The sequence below is a fragment of the Equus quagga genome, chromosome 13 (genome assembly GCF_021613505.1).
Source record: "Equus quagga isolate Etosha38 chromosome 13, UCLA_HA_Equagga_1.0, whole genome shotgun sequence".
NCBI classification, from domain to species: Eukaryota; Metazoa; Chordata; class Mammalia; order Perissodactyla; family Equidae; genus Equus; species Equus quagga.
Window position 1 is genome coordinate 9,462,440 of NC_060279.1, and position 17,906 is coordinate 9,480,345.

General features: G+C 35.3%; 1 protein-coding gene across 2 annotated transcripts in view; it reads left to right on the forward strand.

Annotated features, from left to right (window-relative positions):
* Positions 1-17,906, forward strand: part of KLHL20 (kelch like family member 20) — a 56,009-nt gene that overhangs the window by 12,159 nt on the left and 25,944 nt on the right. For both annotated transcript variants that reach the window (XM_046683564.1, XM_046683565.1), the window contains 4 exons: positions 220-793; positions 11,298-11,456; positions 12,217-12,311; positions 14,673-14,788. In XM_046683564.1, coding sequence (XP_046539520.1) covers positions 220-793; positions 11,298-11,456; positions 12,217-12,311; positions 14,673-14,788 — 944 coding nt within the window. The remainder of the gene's footprint in view (positions 1-219; positions 794-11,297; positions 11,457-12,216; positions 12,312-14,672; positions 14,789-17,906) is intronic.

A 17,906-nucleotide genomic window follows, 5' to 3' on the forward strand; every position in this document is an offset into this window, starting at 1 on the left:
ATAGTGAAAGGGCTCTGACTTGGAATTCATACTGTTCATTCTTCAAGAGACTTTAAGGAAGTTTATGAGTTCTAGAGTTCTTAGAAAGGGAGCTCTTTGGGGCCCTAGTTCTCTCTTTTGGTTACCTGCACCTTTCCCCGTCTCTTGACCCTTTATGGCAAGAGTGAGCTTCTAATAATATTGCCATCTTCTCTTCTCTTCCCTGCCCCCATTCTGCAGGTGTACCAACATTCGACCAGGAGAGACTGGAATGGATGTAACAAGCCGCTGCACCCTTGGAGACCCCAACAAACTGCCAGAAGGGGTTCCCCAGCCTGCCCGCATGCCCTATATCTCAGACAAGCACCCTCGACAAACCTTGGAAGTGATTAACCTTCTGAGAAAGCACCGGGAGCTGTGCGATGTGGTGCTAGTTGTGGGCGCTAAGAAGATATATGCCCATCGAGTCATTCTGTCAGCCTGTAGTCCCTATTTCCGAGCTATGTTTACAGGAGAATTGGCAGAGAGCCGTCAGACAGAAGTAGTGATCCGAGACATAGATGAGAGGGCTATGGAACTACTGATTGACTTTGCATATACCTCCCAGATAACAGTGGAAGAGGGCAATGTTCAGACCCTTCTGCCAGCCGCATGCCTCCTCCAGCTGGCAGAAATACAGGAAGCCTGCTGTGAATTCTTAAAGAGACAGTTAGATCCTTCTAACTGCCTTGGCATCCGGGCTTTTGCTGACACACATTCGTGTCGTGAGTTGCTAAGGATAGCAGACAAGTTCACTCAACATAACTTTCAAGAGGTAAGTTGTACTTGGTGTTTGAATGCGTTCATAATGTATTTGTCAGCAAAGACTGGGGGTTCACATTCTGCTAACTAACACATATCTGCTTAGGTATTTATTGCTGATTCTAACTCATCAGAGAAATAAATTGTTATAAATTCTAAGCCTGGTTTTTGTTTTAGAGACCAATTTTGTGTTCTATCAGCAGAAGTTAAAGTTTAGAGATTGATTCTCCCTAGCGATCTTCATAAAAAGCTAATTTATAAGCTAGAATACAGTTTGTTAATTCTTAAGGAGCTCTATGTCTGATTGCATGAAGTATTTCCTTCCTGATTATATGGATTGTTCATCAGAACGAATTATAGATTAGAGGTTATTTGATGAACTAATAATCAGAAAAAATGAAATTAGATATTATCAAAAGAATTTTTCGTTAAACCTGTTATTTTTCATTCATTCGTTCATTTAATAAGTATTTGCAAAGCTATGCTTGGCCAGAGGCTACAGCAGTGAACAAGACACCTAGAGTGTCTCTTCTCATGGAGTTTACAATCTAGCAGGGAAGATAGCCTTTAAATGCATAATTACACAAGTAATTAATTACAGTTCATAGGTGCTACAAAGAAGCATCCCTGGATGATTTAACAGTGTATTAGAGAGAGATTCAGCTTTGGTTCTGGAACAACTTATGCAAAATTCTGAGACATGAAGAAACATAACTGGTTTGAGGAACTAGAAGAAACCCAGTGAGATCCAGAAAGCAAAAGGGAGGATGTTACATAGTGATTTTACAGAAAGAACAGAGCCAGATCACAGTTGACTTAATAGACCATGTTAAGAATTTGAAATTTAATCTCAAGAGCAATAGAAAACTATTAAAGAGTTGTAAGCCAAGGAAAGACATGGTCCATTTTATACTTTAATATCACTCTTCTGTCCACCAGGGTAACCTCCAATGGATCAAAGATTTAAAAATGCAAAATGAAACCATGAAAATATTAGAAGATGACATAAAGCAATTCTTTTAAAATCTTTAGGCAAATAAGGCCTTTCTAATTGACTAACCCAGAAGGCATAGAAGAAAATATTGATAGATTTGACTACATAAAAATTAAAAATTTCTGCATGGTGAAACAAAACAACAATAGCAAGATAAAAGTCAAAGACAAACTGGGGGAAAATATTTGCAACTCATATCATAGACAGTAATCTCCTTAATACACAAAGAGCTCCACTTGGTCAATAACCTGGACCAATGGCCTAACAGAAAAATGGGAAGTAAACAGGAAACATTGCCCTTAAACATAGGAAAATCTGCTCAAGTTTGTTCATAATTACTGAAACACGAATTAAAACTACACCAAAGTACTATTTTGTGTGTGTTTGAGGAAGACTGGCCCTGAGCTAATATCTGTTGCCAATCTACCTCTTTTTGCTTAAGAAAGATTGTTGCTGAGCTAACATCTGTGCCAATCTTCCTCTCTTTTATGTGGGATGCTGCCACAGCGTGGCTTAATGAGTGGTGCTAGGTCTGTGCCTGGGATCTGAACCTGTGAACCCCAGGCCACCAAAGTGGAACATGCGAATGTAACCACTACACCACTGGGCCAGCGCCCCAAAGTACTATTTTTTATCTATAAGATTACAAATTTGTAATCTATCAAATTATAAATGTCCAGAAGTTTGCTTGCACACCCTGTTGATAAGGCCATAGAGAAATAGCTATAAAACCCCTTTGAGAGGAAATTTGGCAGTGTCTATCAAAATTACACACTTTCTGCACACACTCTTTGACTCAGCAATCCCGTTTCTGGGAATTTGTACTACAAATGTACTGGAGAGGGGAGTAGTTTGAAGAGGTAAGATCATGAATTCTGTTTAGATATATTCAGATTGAGATGCCTGCGAGATATCTAAATAGAGATATTGAGCAGGCCACTGTTTATATGAGTCTGTTTCTTAGAAAAGAGGCTAAGCCAAGATTAAAATTTAGGAGTCTATGTCTTAATTCTTTCTAGGCAGGATATAACCCAGAAACTGTAAAAGAAGAGATTGATAAATTTGATTGCGTAAAAGTTTAAAACATTTTTATAACAGAAAAGCACCATAAACAAGGTCAAAAAAGTCAATGCCAATGAGATCACCTACTGGAGAGAGAGGAGAAGAGCCCTAAAATTTTTCCAGTATTGAAGAATGGTTACTAAAAGAGCAGCTGGCAAAGGAAACTAGGAATAACTAGAGAGAAGACGAGGAAAACCACAAGTCTGGAGTCAGGAAATGCAAAGGAAAGGATTTTTTTAAGAAGGAGGAAATGTATATATATGTTAGAATAGCCAAGAAGTTTCTGAAAATTAATATTAGAGCCATTGGCCTTAAGATATAGTAAAAATATTACAAACATTTTGGTTCTAGAGAAGGAACAGATCAGTGGAGCTTAGAAGGGTCTGGGCGTAGATGTTCAAGTCAGTGGAGGAAAGTGGAATTGTGAATATAATTAGGAAAACTGGTGATTTGGAGGAAAAAACAAACTCTTTAAACAGATGAAATTCTCAATGGATAAATAAGTTAAACCTAAAAAAATGAAATACTAAAAGTTCTAGAAGATAGCATTAGTAAGCTGGGAGTAAAAGTAGCCTTTTTAAGCAGAATACAACCCAGAAGCCAGAAAGGAAGATGCATAAATGATTGCATAAAAATTAAAAATTTTTGTTCTTTATAACAACAAAAACAGTACCATAAACTAAATGAAAAAATCAATACCAACCTCGGAAAACCTATTTGGAGCATACATGACAGAAAAAACACTAATTCCCATAAAACTCATACAAATTCAATGAGAAAAATCAAGAAAAACAGAATAGAAAAATAGGCAAAGGATATGAATAAGCAATGTGTACAAAAGTTATTCAAATGTAAAATAAACATGAAATGATACTCACCCTTAGACATAACTAAAGAAGCATCAAAACAAGATACCATTTTTTAATGTATCACATTGGAAAAATGTTTTTAACTTTATTTAAAAAAATTCAAACTTACAGGAAATTGTGAGAAAAAGAAAAAACTTTCATATAACCTCTACCCAGATTCACCAGTTGTTAACGTTTTGCCACATTTGCTATCATTCTCTTCTTGTTATATATTTTTCTCTGAACAATTTGGGAGTATATTGCATTCATCATATTCCTTTATTCCTGAACATTTCAGTGTGTATTTTCTAAGACCAAGGACATTTTTTATATATATAATTCTCTTACCACAGTTCACGTATCAAATTCAGGAAATTTAACATTGATAAAAATGTTATTATCTAATTCATAGTCCATATTCCAGTTTCACCAATTGTCCCAGTATTGTATTTTATAAGAATTTTTTTCCAGTCCAGGATCCAGAGCAGGATCATGCACTGTAGTTAGTTGTCTTTTGAGTTCTTGAAAATCTGGAGAACTTTCCTCTACCTTCAAGAGTTTAAGCCAGTTATGTTATAGAATGTTCCTCAGTCTGAGCTTGTCTGAGGTTTCCTCATGCATAGATTCAGGTTATACATTTTGACAGGAATACTACATAAGTGATATTTTGTCCTTCTCAGTGTCATCGTGTCTATTTGTTCCATTACTGGTTATGTTAACTTTGATCGCTTAGTTAAGTGGAGTCACCAAAGTTTCTCCTCCATTAAGTTTTTTATTTTTCCTTTTGTAATTAGTAAGAACTTCTATGGACAGATGCTTTGAATTCATGTAAATATCCTGTTCCTCATCAAACTTTCACTCACATATTTTAACATCCGTTGATAATTTCTGCCTGAATCAGTTATTACTATGATGGTTGCAAAATGGTGATTTACCAAAAAAAAAAAAAAAGCTCCATTTTTCTATCTACATAATGCTGTAAGAATTTTCCTTGTTCTGGTTGATTGATTGATTAGTATTATTGACTCATAGACTCTTATTCTAGTCAATGGATTATAGTCCTTTGTTGTCATTTATTATTTTGATGCTTTATAGTCTGGTTTATCCTTCCTGTGTTTACTTTTGTAAAATTAAGCAGCTATATGTATGTTTTCTTATTTCCATTTCTACCCTCACAAAAGATAGCATTCTTTGTATTCTCTGTTACACTTTGCCTTTTACTTAATGTATTCTGGAATTCAGTCATAGAGATCCTAGTTCATAGAGGTCTTCCTTGTTCTCTCTTCACAGCTGCATTGTTCTCCTTATGTGGATGTACCAGTTTGTTCACTCAGTCTGCTGTGTTTGAGCATTTAGGTAGTAGTGTTCAGTATTTTGCCATTACAAATACTGCTGCAATGAATAGCCTTGTGTATGAATATTTCACTATTGTTGGAGGTTTAACTTCACGATAAATTCCTAGAAATGAGGTTGCAGGGCCAAAGATTAGCTGTAAATGTAATTTTGCTGAATACCACCAAATTCCCCCTCTTTACGTGATGTAGAACCATTCTGACCAGTGGTATATGAGGGCAACTGTTTGCCCACAGCCTCACCAAAAGGATAACTTGTCAGCCTTTTGAATTTTTGCCAGTCTAATAGATGAGAAAAAGAATCTCAGTATGGTTTTAATTTGCATTTCTCTTAAAATAAGTAAAGTTGAATATCTTTCATATGCTTAAAGGCTATTTTTATATAATTTTTGTGAATGTTAATATTTTTTGTCCATTTTTCTATTAGATTTTTGGTCTTTTTTCTCTTCAATGTTTTAAAACTCTCTATATACTAACAGTGATAGCCTTTTATCTGTGAAACGTGTTATAAACTTTTTTCCCAGTTTGCATTGCCTTCTAACTCTGCTTATGGTATTTGTGGTCATGCAAAACTTGTTTTTTTTTAATATTGTCAAATGTATCAGTCTTTTCCTTTATTGCATCTGGATTTTGAGGCAGACTTTGAAAAGCTTTCCCTACACCCAGGTTATCTTATGTATGGTATAAAATGTTGACTTAATAGTATCTTTTTCTAAGTGGCTGTCTAGTCTCAATACTGTGTATTTAAACGTCTCTCTTTGCCCTAGAGATTTGAGATAACATCTTTATTTTATACTAAATTTATGTATGTGCTTGGTTTTGGACTTTCTATTGTGGGCCATCCACCAGTACCACACTATTTTCTACAATGTTTTAATTATTGAGGCTTTGTAGTATATTTTAATACATAGTACGGCTAGTACCCCTATCATAAAACTTTTTTTTCAGTGTTTCCCTAACTTTCTTGCATGTTCATTTTTCCAAATGAACTTAATATCACCTTATCCAGCTCTAAGAAAAAAACTTGATGGTATATTTATTGGGATTCTATTAATTTATAAGTTGACTTAAGAAGAACAGTCATTTTTGTGACATTGTTATCCTATCCAAGAATGAGAAGTGTCTTTCCATTTCTTCACTTCTATTTTTGTGTCTCTTATGAGTGTTTTATAGTTTTCTTCATTTAGGTTTTATACATTTTTTCTTAAGTTTATTTCTAAGTGTATTTTTCGTTTCCATTGTAAATAGGTTTCTCTCCTCCATTATATCTTCTAACCACTTCTCATTAATATATATGAAAGCTACTTACTGAATTGTCTTATTCTTTGAGTTACTTTTACCATTGATTCTCTAGAGTTTTCTGAGAATCCTGTCATGTCATCTGTATGTCAATAGTTTTATTTCTTCTTTTCCAATTGTTAATGCCTCTAATTGTTTTCTTTCTCTAGTTGCTTGAGTTAATAATTCCAGTAAAATGTTAAATAGTAATGGACATATTGGACATATTTCCTTTGTTTCTGGCATTAGTAGGAATGCCTCTGGTGTTTTCCCATTAAGTAATATACTAGCTTTGAGGTGTGAATATTTTATCATATTAAGGAAGTATCCATGTCCAACAATTCCTGTTTTCTTGGATGCTTTTTATTAGGAATGGTATTGAACTTTGTCCAGGGCCTTTAATTTTCTTCTCAAACCTGTTATTAATATGAATTATATTAATGGAATCCTAAAATTGAAGCATCTTTGTATTATTGGTATACACCTTTTGGTCATGGTGTACTGTTAATGTAATATTGGAATCTACCCACCAGTATTTTATTTAGTGTTTTAGGCCAGCCCTGGTGGCCTAGTGGTTAAGTTCACTGCACTCTACATCAGTGGCCTAGGTTCGGTTCCCAAGTTGCAGACCTACACCACTTGTCTGTCAGTGGTCTTGCTTTGGTGGTGGCTCACATATAAAAAGAAAAGAGGAAAATTGGCAGTGGTTGTTAGCTCAGGGCAAATCTTCCTCAGCAAAAGAAAAAAAAATTTAGTGTTTTTATATCAATATTCATAAGCAATATTAGTCTTTAATTTTCTTGTACTATCTTTATCAGGTTAGATATAAATGTTATACTTCATGAAAATGAGATAGAAGTTTTTCTTCATGTTCCATGCTTTGAAACAATTTATACAACATTGGGACTATGTTGTCTCTGAAAGTTGGTAGAATTTCCCTGTGAAATTGTCTAGGTTTGGTGCTTTTTTGTGAAGTGGTTTATTGATAATTTTCTTTATTTCTTCTATGAAATTTTCTTTCTCTACTAGGATCAATTTTTATAAACTATATTTGCCTAGAAAATTATCAGTTTCATCTAGGTTTTCAAATTTAGTTGTATAGAGGTGTACAAAGTAATCTCTTTTAATTTTTTTTATCAATCAATGGTTATGAACCTTTAGCTATACGGATCAAAAGAACAAAGAAGACACAAATTACCAGTTTCAGAAATAAAAGAGAAGACATCACTACAAATCCCTCAGTCATTAAAAAAGGATAATAAGGGATTATTATTAACATTTTGCCACTGAACTGAACAACTGAGATGAAATGGACAAATTCTTTGAAAAACACAAATTACAAAAACTGACTCAAGAAGAAACAAAGCTAGAACAACCCTATATCTTTGAAAGAAATTGAATTCATAATTTAAAAGCCATCAATTTAAAATTGAATTTATGATTTTAAAACGCCATTCCCAGATGGTGAATTCTGTCAAACATTTAAGGAAGAAATAATACTAATCCTACACAAAATCTTTCAGAAAAAAGGAGGAGGTTGCCAAATATAAGGACAAAATTACCCTGATATCGAAACCACAGACACTAAAAGAAAACTACAGATCAATATCTCTCATGAATTTAAATATGAAAAGAGGAACACTCCATGACTAAATGAAGTTTGTATGTCACTAAAGTTAATAGTCAATATTTTATAGTCACACTTGATTTCTCATTCAAAATAATGTAACTTCTTCACATACCTTCTTTACCAGACTTGACTCTTAATTTCCTTACACTTTTTACAAATATCAAGTCCACTGTCCAAAAATAAAGATTTGCAATCACTAAGAATTTCCAAAATAATTTGCCAAAGTCATTGGACCCCAGATTAAAAGTTCCCTGCTTTAGAGCCTTTTGGCATGATGGTAATGTTCTATATCTTGATTGTCATCATGGTTAATGAGTATATACATTTATCAAAACTCATTGAACTATATGTTTAAAATAAATAAAGTTGATTTTTAAAAATTTCCTGCTTTAACCAAAGCTTGTGTTTTAGATCTAAAGTAGTTTCAAATATCTGAAGAATATCCTTAACAGTAGAGAAAGTTTTGGAATCTCTTCTGGTTCTAACCCTGCTTCCAAAGTGAACCTGACTCATCCCATAATGAAATCTCAGTGAGAAAACCTCACCCCTGTTCATAGACTGGGAACCATTCTGTGTAGATGCAAAAGTCATTATTTGGGGCTTCAAACTCATGACTCACTTAAATTATTTTTAAAGTTAAATCTATATTTAATTTCCTTCTATTCCGTTAGACCTACCTTAATTCATATAGTGTTACTCTTGCCAATAAACATAAATTTAAAATTTATCTTTCATGGGGCCGGCCTTGTGGCCGAGTGGTTAAGTTCGCACGCTCCGCTTCTGCGGCCCAGGGTTTCACCAGTTCGGATCCTGGGCGCAGACATGGCACCACTCATCAAGCCATGCTGAGGCGGCGTCCCACATGCCACAACTAGAAGGACCCACAACTGAAAAAAATATATATACAACTATGTACCGGGGCTTTGGGGAGAAAAAGGAAAAATAAAATCTTTAAAAATTGTCCTTCAACTCAACAATGAGTTCACCATTCACTTCTGTTAGAACAAATCTAGATGACTGCTTATTCATTTTGTTGTTTTCAGCTTCATTCATTCTTCAAATTGCATCTACATTCATCTGAAGAAACTAAAAGTAAGCTCATTACCATTAATAGTGTGGGACTTAAAATTCACATCTCCTGTAAACTCTTATTTTAAAAAGTAGATACTTTAATGCATCATTTTTCTTAACCTGCTTATTGGTTCAAGAATAGACTTCAGTGTTAGATTGCCCTAACAGTAGATCATTGATATCTTTTTCTTGTTGGTGGAAAAAGAAGTGACATTTTAACCAGGCTTTATCAAAAGCATTATTTTTACTCTTTACTCTTAGTGCCAAACAGATATTTTCTCACACAGATTTTCACATCTCCTTGCCATCTAATGTTTCCAGTAAGTGACTTGTTAATATCATAGTGGTCTATTATTAAACTTTAAACTTGGTGATCATTGATATTTACATAACATTTGGTTTGTAATCACTAAGTTGGGAAAAAAAATTATACTCTGAGAAAGATCCAAAAAGAATGTTAAGGCACTTCACTAAGATATATGATACCATACTTGTATTTAAGTAAAGAAACTAGAATGAAAAGAAAATAAGAGGAAAGTAAGATATAGCCATGGCTAAAGTTTTGCATGCCGTGAAGGCCAGCACACTTAACTTGGAGCTAGCCTCCAAATTTAACCCTTACCTTTATAACCCCCAACATAGGGTTGCCAGATAAAATACGGGGTGCCCAGTTAAATTTAAATTTCAGATGAACAACAAATAATTTTTTAGTATAAGTATGTCCTGTATTTTTATTTACTAAATCTTTCATCTGCTAACCTTGCCAGAGAGAGTATAGAGCAGCCATTCTTACTACGAAGTTATCTGGCTAAGCAATCTCAGGTAGAGTTTAAAGGTTACCTATCTAATTTCCTGAATCCCATAAAGTCTCTCACTAAGATGATTTGAAGACTTGTGCCATAAAAATTGAAGTACTCATTAGTGTTTTCTGCTATAAGTATAGCTAACCTTATAGCCCTTAACTGTTTATTTTAGCATTTGCATTTTTTTCTAATGTACTTGGGAAAAACATTTTTAATCAAATACTCAAATGGCGTATCTTGTATCTTGCTAAATATTCTGACTTTTTGATGAGCATAAAGATAACCCTGTCCAGCAGGCATATAACCCAGAGAATACAGCATCTGTATTAGAGGTCACACGTAGGAATCTGAGCTCTTAACCACATCCTTCCTGCACAAATAGACACCGTATGTAGCACAATCTTCTGAATGGGAGAACAAACCACATGGAGTATAGCAGTGACTGTTTCCCTCCTCTCCCTCCCTTTGACTCTACATGCTGATGACAAGAGGTACAAGATCTTGGGATTTGTGGCCAGACTGCACAACAAGGTAATACCCTTGTTGCCATTTCATCTCCATCCTGACAGTTCCCTAGCCTTGGGTAAAGGTAAATTATTGGTATGTTTGTAGTTTCTCACTGATGTACATATATCAGAGTTGTTTGGTCCTCAGAGGTTTTCATGAGTCTAACTCTCCTGCTCCTTATTGTATCCTTTCTTCCTTGTAGAATTGCTGACACCCTCTTCGTTTTTTAAACTGGCCCCTTGGTGTTTCTGCCCTAGATGCTGCCATTTCAGCAAGTAATCTTCCTCTGAAAGCCCCGTGACTTTTTTGCATGCCTCTTATATTTCTAGAGTTATAATTTGGTATTAGTTTAGTTGATTTTGAACATAAATTGTTTTTTACTTCATTTTAGGAAAAAGATGTCATTTTTCTTCAATTTCTTGAATCACAAATTATTATTTTTCCTAAATCTTAATTGTTCTCTGTACTCTCCTTTGTTCCTTTTTTTAAATTAATAAACTTTATTTTTTAGAGCAGTTTTAGGTTCACAGTAAAATTATGCAGAAAGTACAGAGTTCCCATATACCCTGTCTCCACACATGCACAACCTCCCGCGACATCAATATCCCACCCCAGAGGTACATTTGTTACAACCGATGAACCTTCATTGACATTTCATTATCACCCAAAGTCCATAATTTACAGTAGGATTCACTCTTGGTGTTATATAGTCTTTGGGTTTTGATAAATGTATGATGACATGTATCTACCATTGTAGTATGTCATATGGCATGATTTCATTGCCCTAAAAATCCTCTGTGCTCTACCCTATCTTTGTTCCCTTTTTAAACTTTTCTTCTCCTCTGGTACTATTTTGAATTTCACCTCCATTTTGGAATAAAGCTGTGCCACATAACCCTCAAGAAAAATATTGAGATGATAAATTAAATATGACCACAGAGTTTTTTCTTTTATTCACCTAATTTTGAACAGGTGATGGAAAGTGAAGAGTTCATGTTGCTTCCAGCCAATCAACTCATTGATATAATATCTAGTGATGAACTAAACGTTCGCAGTGAAGAACAGGTGTTCAATGCAGTGATGGCCTGGGTCAAATACAGCATTCAAGAAAGAAGGCCTCAATTGCCCCAGGTATGATGGAAATGCTTCTCTAAGTAACTGCTTTGTCCTGGATGGAATAATATGTATTTGACTTGCAAAAAAGAAAGTTATCACTGTCCCTTATATTAGACTGTAAGAAAGACCATCTTTTTCCAAATAATCAAGGAAATAAGTGTTTAGAAGCATTTTAAGTGTTTATCATTATGCACTTGTTGCTCCTTTGCTTCTTTTTTATTTTGCATCAACTCTAGGTTTGGGCTATAGCACAAGTCAGAACCTAACTAGTACAAAATGAACAAAAGAAAGCAAGGATGGCAATTATCATGCCTCCCTTCCCTATGACTTGGAAATCCCACCACATTTTGGAGAGTAAAGGGATGATATGCGGCATAAGTGGTCACTAAACAGAACATTCAGTGTTCTTGTTTTATGACTATAGTCTTTAGCAATTTAATAGAATATTCTTCTGGATTATTAATTCTTCTGGACTAGAATATTCTGGACCAGAGTCCCATTGTCTAAGCTAGTTATAGAGAAGCTTATAATGTATTCCTGAAAGCTTAAAGTAACATTCTAAAGTGATACTAGTGTTTTAAATTTTCTGATTATTCTAATTACTGAATTGATGGTTAGAATAAATTTAGTTTTAGTATTTATGTCTTCCCTCCCACTTTATCGTTTATTAATTAATCCTAAAATAATTGGAAACACAATAGGGGAGCATGGGTTATGTATTCTCTTAAATATCTTGCAGTTGGGAGCTCGTGCCCTTGTGTTGATTATCTCCTAGGTGCTGCAGCATGTTCGTCTGCCTTTGCTCAGTCCCAAGTTCCTGGTGGGCACAGTAGGCTCTGATCCCCTCATCAAAAGTGATGAAGAATGCAGGTACGAATGGCCCTGTGTGGGGAAAATCAACAACTAGGCATTCCTACTTTCTCCTAATTTCCTTTTTTGTATTGCTTCATAAATATTGTGTTTCTTAGTGCCAAAACCAGTGCAGTATTTAACAGGTTTTTCTTCTGGGCTAGGGTCAAGAGGAGGAGATGGAAGAAGAGAGGACTGAACTTCTTGTATTCTATTCCATTAGGTTTTTATGTGTGGTGCTTATTGGTGTAGAAGTGGCAATAAAGAGGTAGATTTCTAAGATTTTGGTGCAAGCTTGAATTTGAAGGTGCCATTCTTGGCTAATACATTTTTTCTTGAGATAAATTAAATAATGCTGTTGATTCTGTCAAAAAGTGTGTCAGGAGCACTTTTCCATTTCATCATATATGCCTAGTCAGAGAACAGGACCAGCCTTACTTTCTGAGATTGTGGACATAGTTAAAGATCTGCCACACTCCTAAAGGAGCTGGGGAACAGTTTCCACTGGATCTTAATGAAGCAGTTTCGTCATGGTTTTTAATTGAAAGAAACTCTAAATGCATTTACAAAGCAAACAAACACACAAAACACCTGTTTTATTGGGCTATCTTTGTAATATATACAAAATTTAATAAATTGCTTTTCCCAGTTTGACACATTTTAAGATTTAAGTTCAAATCTGAAACGATATAATCTTTTAAATTATTTTTCCCCACATGTTCCATACATAAAAATGAAAGAGCAAGTCAGTACTCAGAACTCCTTAACCTACACTGACCTTTGAGTCTCCCTTAGTGACTAAAGAAACTTGTTCCAGAATCAGGAATCCCTATAAGAGAGGTCAGCCATGGAGACTCATTTGCATTTCTTCTATAATCTGGAGCCTGTCCCTTTAACAAGAGATGTTAGAGGAGATTTTAGATGTTTATCTTTTAAATTTAAAAAGTAGACAAATGATAATTAAGTTCCCCAAATATAGCAGAAGGAAAACCGTATGAATTATGGATGCTGAGATCTGAAGAAACAATACAAAGGTGCCCTTCCCCCATAAAACATAAAGCAGATTGTACTGATTCTGATGCAGAAAGTAAAGGTACTTACAAAGGCACTTCAAAAGAAGCCCGTTCCTACTATCCTGACATCACCATTTACTAGCTTATGACCTTAGGCAAGTTACCTTAACCTCTTTCTGCTACAGTTCCTTCATCTAGAAAGTAGGAGTAGTAATAGGACGTATTCCATAGGGCTATGGTGGGGATTAAATGAGTTAATATTTATTAAGCCCTTAAAACAGGGACTAGCACATAACTGTAAGGGTTGTCGTCGTCGTTACTATTAATTTTGTGTTGGCTGCTAAGTATTACTCTGTTCTATTTCTAGGAACTGCTGAACAAGTTAACCAAAAACCAGCTATTAGGAGATCACAGTCTGTTTTTAAGGCTGGGGAAGCTAGAAAAAGCTCTTGGTCAATAGCTTGGGGTTTGTTTTTTGTTTTTTTTTTTTGGTTTTGGTTTGTTTTTGTTTTTAAGATAAATAAACTCAGAAGGGGCCTTAGCAAAGCCATATAATCAAGTGCATAATTGGGTCATGCCTGGGACTGGTCTAGCAGGAATAAATGATCTCTCTTTGTAACATAAAATAACTACAGAAATGAAAATATAGTGTAGTTTAGGAAACACTTTCAGAGTCGAGAGAGAAAAGAATAACATTGAATTTGCACTAATCAGGCACTGAATCACTCAAAGTTCTCAAGTGAAAGAAGTATATATGTAAATAGTTTGTCTTAGGATATTGTGTTTAACAAGTGTAATTACTAAGTTCTTCTCAGTAAGTACCTTAATAGGTAGAAAAAAAAAATGTGTTCGTCCTCAGTAGACTTGTTGAGAGTAAACCATTCATACAGTACCAGATAGTAAATTAATAATAAATGACAGTACAGTGTTTCTTTTTAGCAATCCAATTTTTGACCTAGTTTTTATTCCTTAAATTAATCTAGCAAATATCTAGTGCCATGGCTGATGTGCCACTTTGCCAGTATCCTGCAGAATCTAATAAAATTCATTAGGAAGCAGCAATTCTGCAGGCTGGTAATTGAGTTGTGATTTTTAGATTACCTAAGTTATTGTTGGCCCCAAGCATGTTGAGTTTTAGGCTGAATTTGCGCTACGATATGAAGTCATGATGGAAATAGCAATCAGTTCACAACTCACACTGTAACCGGCATCATTGCTCTTATGTTTGTGGCCCTTTTAATATTGGCTAGCGTTTATGATTTGTTTTGATTTATGCTTGCTCCCGTTTGCCAATTTACATATTCCTAAACCACATTTGATTAATAATGTTATTTAGACATTTAGAATAAACACAGAATTTTCTCCACAGAGACTTGGTAGATGAGGCTAAAAACTATCTCCTGCTGCCTCAAGAACGACCACTAATGCAAGGACCTAGGACAAGACCACGGAAACCTATCCGATGTGGAGAAGTACTCTTTGCAGGTTTGGATCTTACTGCACTGTGGCCAAACTGAATATTTTCCCACTTAAGAAGTTGTCATTTGGGGCCGGCCCCGCGGCCGAGTGGTTAAGTAAGCGCTCTGCTTCAGCGGCCCAGGATTTCACCAGTTTGGATCCTGGGCAAAGACATGGCATCGCTCATAAGGCCATGTTGAGGCGCTGTCCCACATACCACAACTAGAAGAACCCACAACTAAAATATACAACTGTGTACTGGGGGTATTTGGGGAGAAAAAGCAGAAAAAAAAGAAAAAAAGATTGGCAACAGTTGTTAGCTCAGGTGCCCATCTTTAAAAAAACAAAAAAAGGAAGTTGTCATTTGAGTAGTCCTTTGGACAGTTGTGATATCCACTGTCATAAGAGACACATAATAATTTGTCATGTAGCTTGACTGGTAACTCATGAACTAACTCTGGTAATTCTCTAAAAGAGTGCTCTATTTTTATATAAATCTAAAAATGTCATGCAGGGGATGTTTTGTTAAAATGAGTCATATGCATTAATTTATATACCAGTGTGCAAATCTCCTCATAATTGCATGGAATTGTCAAAAAACATTGTCTTACATTAAACAGTTACACTCTTTCCTAGCTCTGCTGAGCTGAATTGAGCCCAAGACAACCTGCTGTATCATTTGGCTCCTACTGTTGGCCCCTAAATCTCTGAGAACTTTCCATCTCAGATGTTTCACTTGCATCCATGTGAATTCAGCTCCCTTGTTCACCTGAATAATAACTTTCCTACTGTTTAGTAAAACTTCTCACTAGTTCTGTCTTAGTCCATTTGGACTGCTATAACAGAAAACCATAGACTGGGTGGCTTATAAACAACAGAAATTTATTTCTCACGGTTCTGGAGGCTGGAAAATCCAAGATCAAGGCGCTGGCAGATTCAGCATTCTGCTGAGGGCCGGCTTGCTGGTTCTTCATAGAAGGCCATCTTCTCATCTTCTCACTGTGTCCTCACATGGTGGAAGGGGCAAGGGAGTTCTCTGAGGTCTCTTTTATAAGAGCACTAATCCCATCCATGAGGGCTCTGCCCTCATGACCTAAGCACCTCCCAAAGACCCCACCTCCTTAGATTTCAACATATGAATTTTGTCAGAACACAAACGTTCAGTCTATAGCAAGTTCTTTCTCTTCAAAGTTTTTTCAAATCCTGACTCATAAAGCTAACTGGAACATATTGTAGTCTTTATATTTAAGCTCCCAAATTTCAGGGATTCCATGGCTCCCTAGATTTAATTGTTCTCATATTCTATTGTCCTATCTTGATCTGTGAAATGTTCTATTCCTTTTCATCAGGGAATTTCGTGCAATTGCTGAGGCATAGTATCCTTTCCCATCAGCCTAACCACTTGCCTCTCTTTTTCTCTCCAATTTAATTTTCTCTTGGCATGTGGGAGTATATTTTTACCCTATATTTTTAGGAGGAAAATTTGACAATTTATGTTTTGAATTCTCTCTTTTAAAATTTTTTTATCTAAATTTCTTCATGTAGAGGATTACAACATTTCTTCAAGAAGAAAGATGATACCAGGTTTTCTTTTCCTCTCTAATCTGCATAAGGTTTTTTCCTTCTCTTTTGAAAGCATTCTTTCATTTGTGTTTAGATTTAAAACTTAATTACTAATTCATCATGCATTGAAATCTCTCTTACTTCCAGTGTCTTAATGTCTCTGTTTATTGTTATTAATGGATTTATCATTTCTATTATCATTCTTACTTGTTCCTATGACTTTCTTTCCTATATATGCATGCACAGGTATGTATTCACACACTCATATAGGTTTACACGACACTTGCATGCTCACACCTACTCTATCTGCATTCTCGCTCCCACATAGCAGTCTATAGTTGCCATAGCTTGGTGAATAAATTCATCGTCAGATCTAGTTAGATTCACAGGGATGTCTTTATAACATTTGTTTAGCTTTGTTGGTTAAACTAGATAAATTATGTTCTTAAGGGTCTTTTACTTATAAAAGTAGTTTGTTGTGCCATATTGCTGTTTGGCTATCTGATTCCTCTACTATATTGTTAACCACTTGAGGGCAGGGACCATTTCTAATTTATCTTTGTAGTTTCCAGATTGTATAGCAATCTTGTCAGAGTAGGCAATCAACAAAGATTAATTGCATGTTGATCCTGAGAAACACTAGTGAGAAATTAGCATCGACCCATCATGATTAATGGAAAAAGAAAATTGGAAAGCACATGCCAGTAGCAGTAATGGATTACTAAGGTCACTTTGTAGGTGAAATATAACCTATTTTTAAATAACACTTTTTGTTTTTCTGATTATAAAAGTGAATACATAATCAGTATAGAAATTTTGATTAACACAAAAATATAACAATGAAAAGTTAAATCATCTCACCTTTTTTACACTATTATGGTTTTCTTTCTTTTTTTTTTTTTTGAGGAAGACTAGCCCTGAGCTAAGATCTGCTGCCAATTCTCGTCTTTTTGCTGAGGAAGATTGGCCCTGGGCCAACATCTGTGCCCATCCTCCTCCACTCTGTACATGGGATGCCTGCCATAGCATAGCTTGATAAGCAGTGCGCAGGTCTGTGCCAGGGATCCAAACTGGCAAACCCTGGGCCACTGAAGCAGAGCACTCAAACTTAACCCCTATGCCACAGGGCCAGCCCCTGTGGTTTCTGTTTTCATTTGTTGAGAAAAGCTGCTAAGTCTTTTCCTTTACAACTAGTATTGGTTTTCCCTGCTTTCTTAGTGTTTTTATGTTATCCAGATCTGAACTCCATTCTCGAGTGATAGTGTTCACTGACATTATTTTAGATCTTAACCCATCTGTCTCTACTTAAAATTTAATCCTCAATTTGCTTTGGTTTTTATTGCGATTTTGTTTTCATTATCTTTGGAATGCCAAATTACCAGTTTTCACTTAACTTTGGAAAATTGAGTTTTCCTTTCCTCATCACTCTATGGAGATAAACCCTGGAAGCCTAAGATCAAATCTATAATCTCAGTAGTTTCTTACTCAGGAGCATTTTACTCCTATTAATATCTTCTGGCTTATCCTCTTGTTTTCCATTAGGCTTTTTTTTTTTTTTTTTAAGATTTTATTGTTTTCCTTT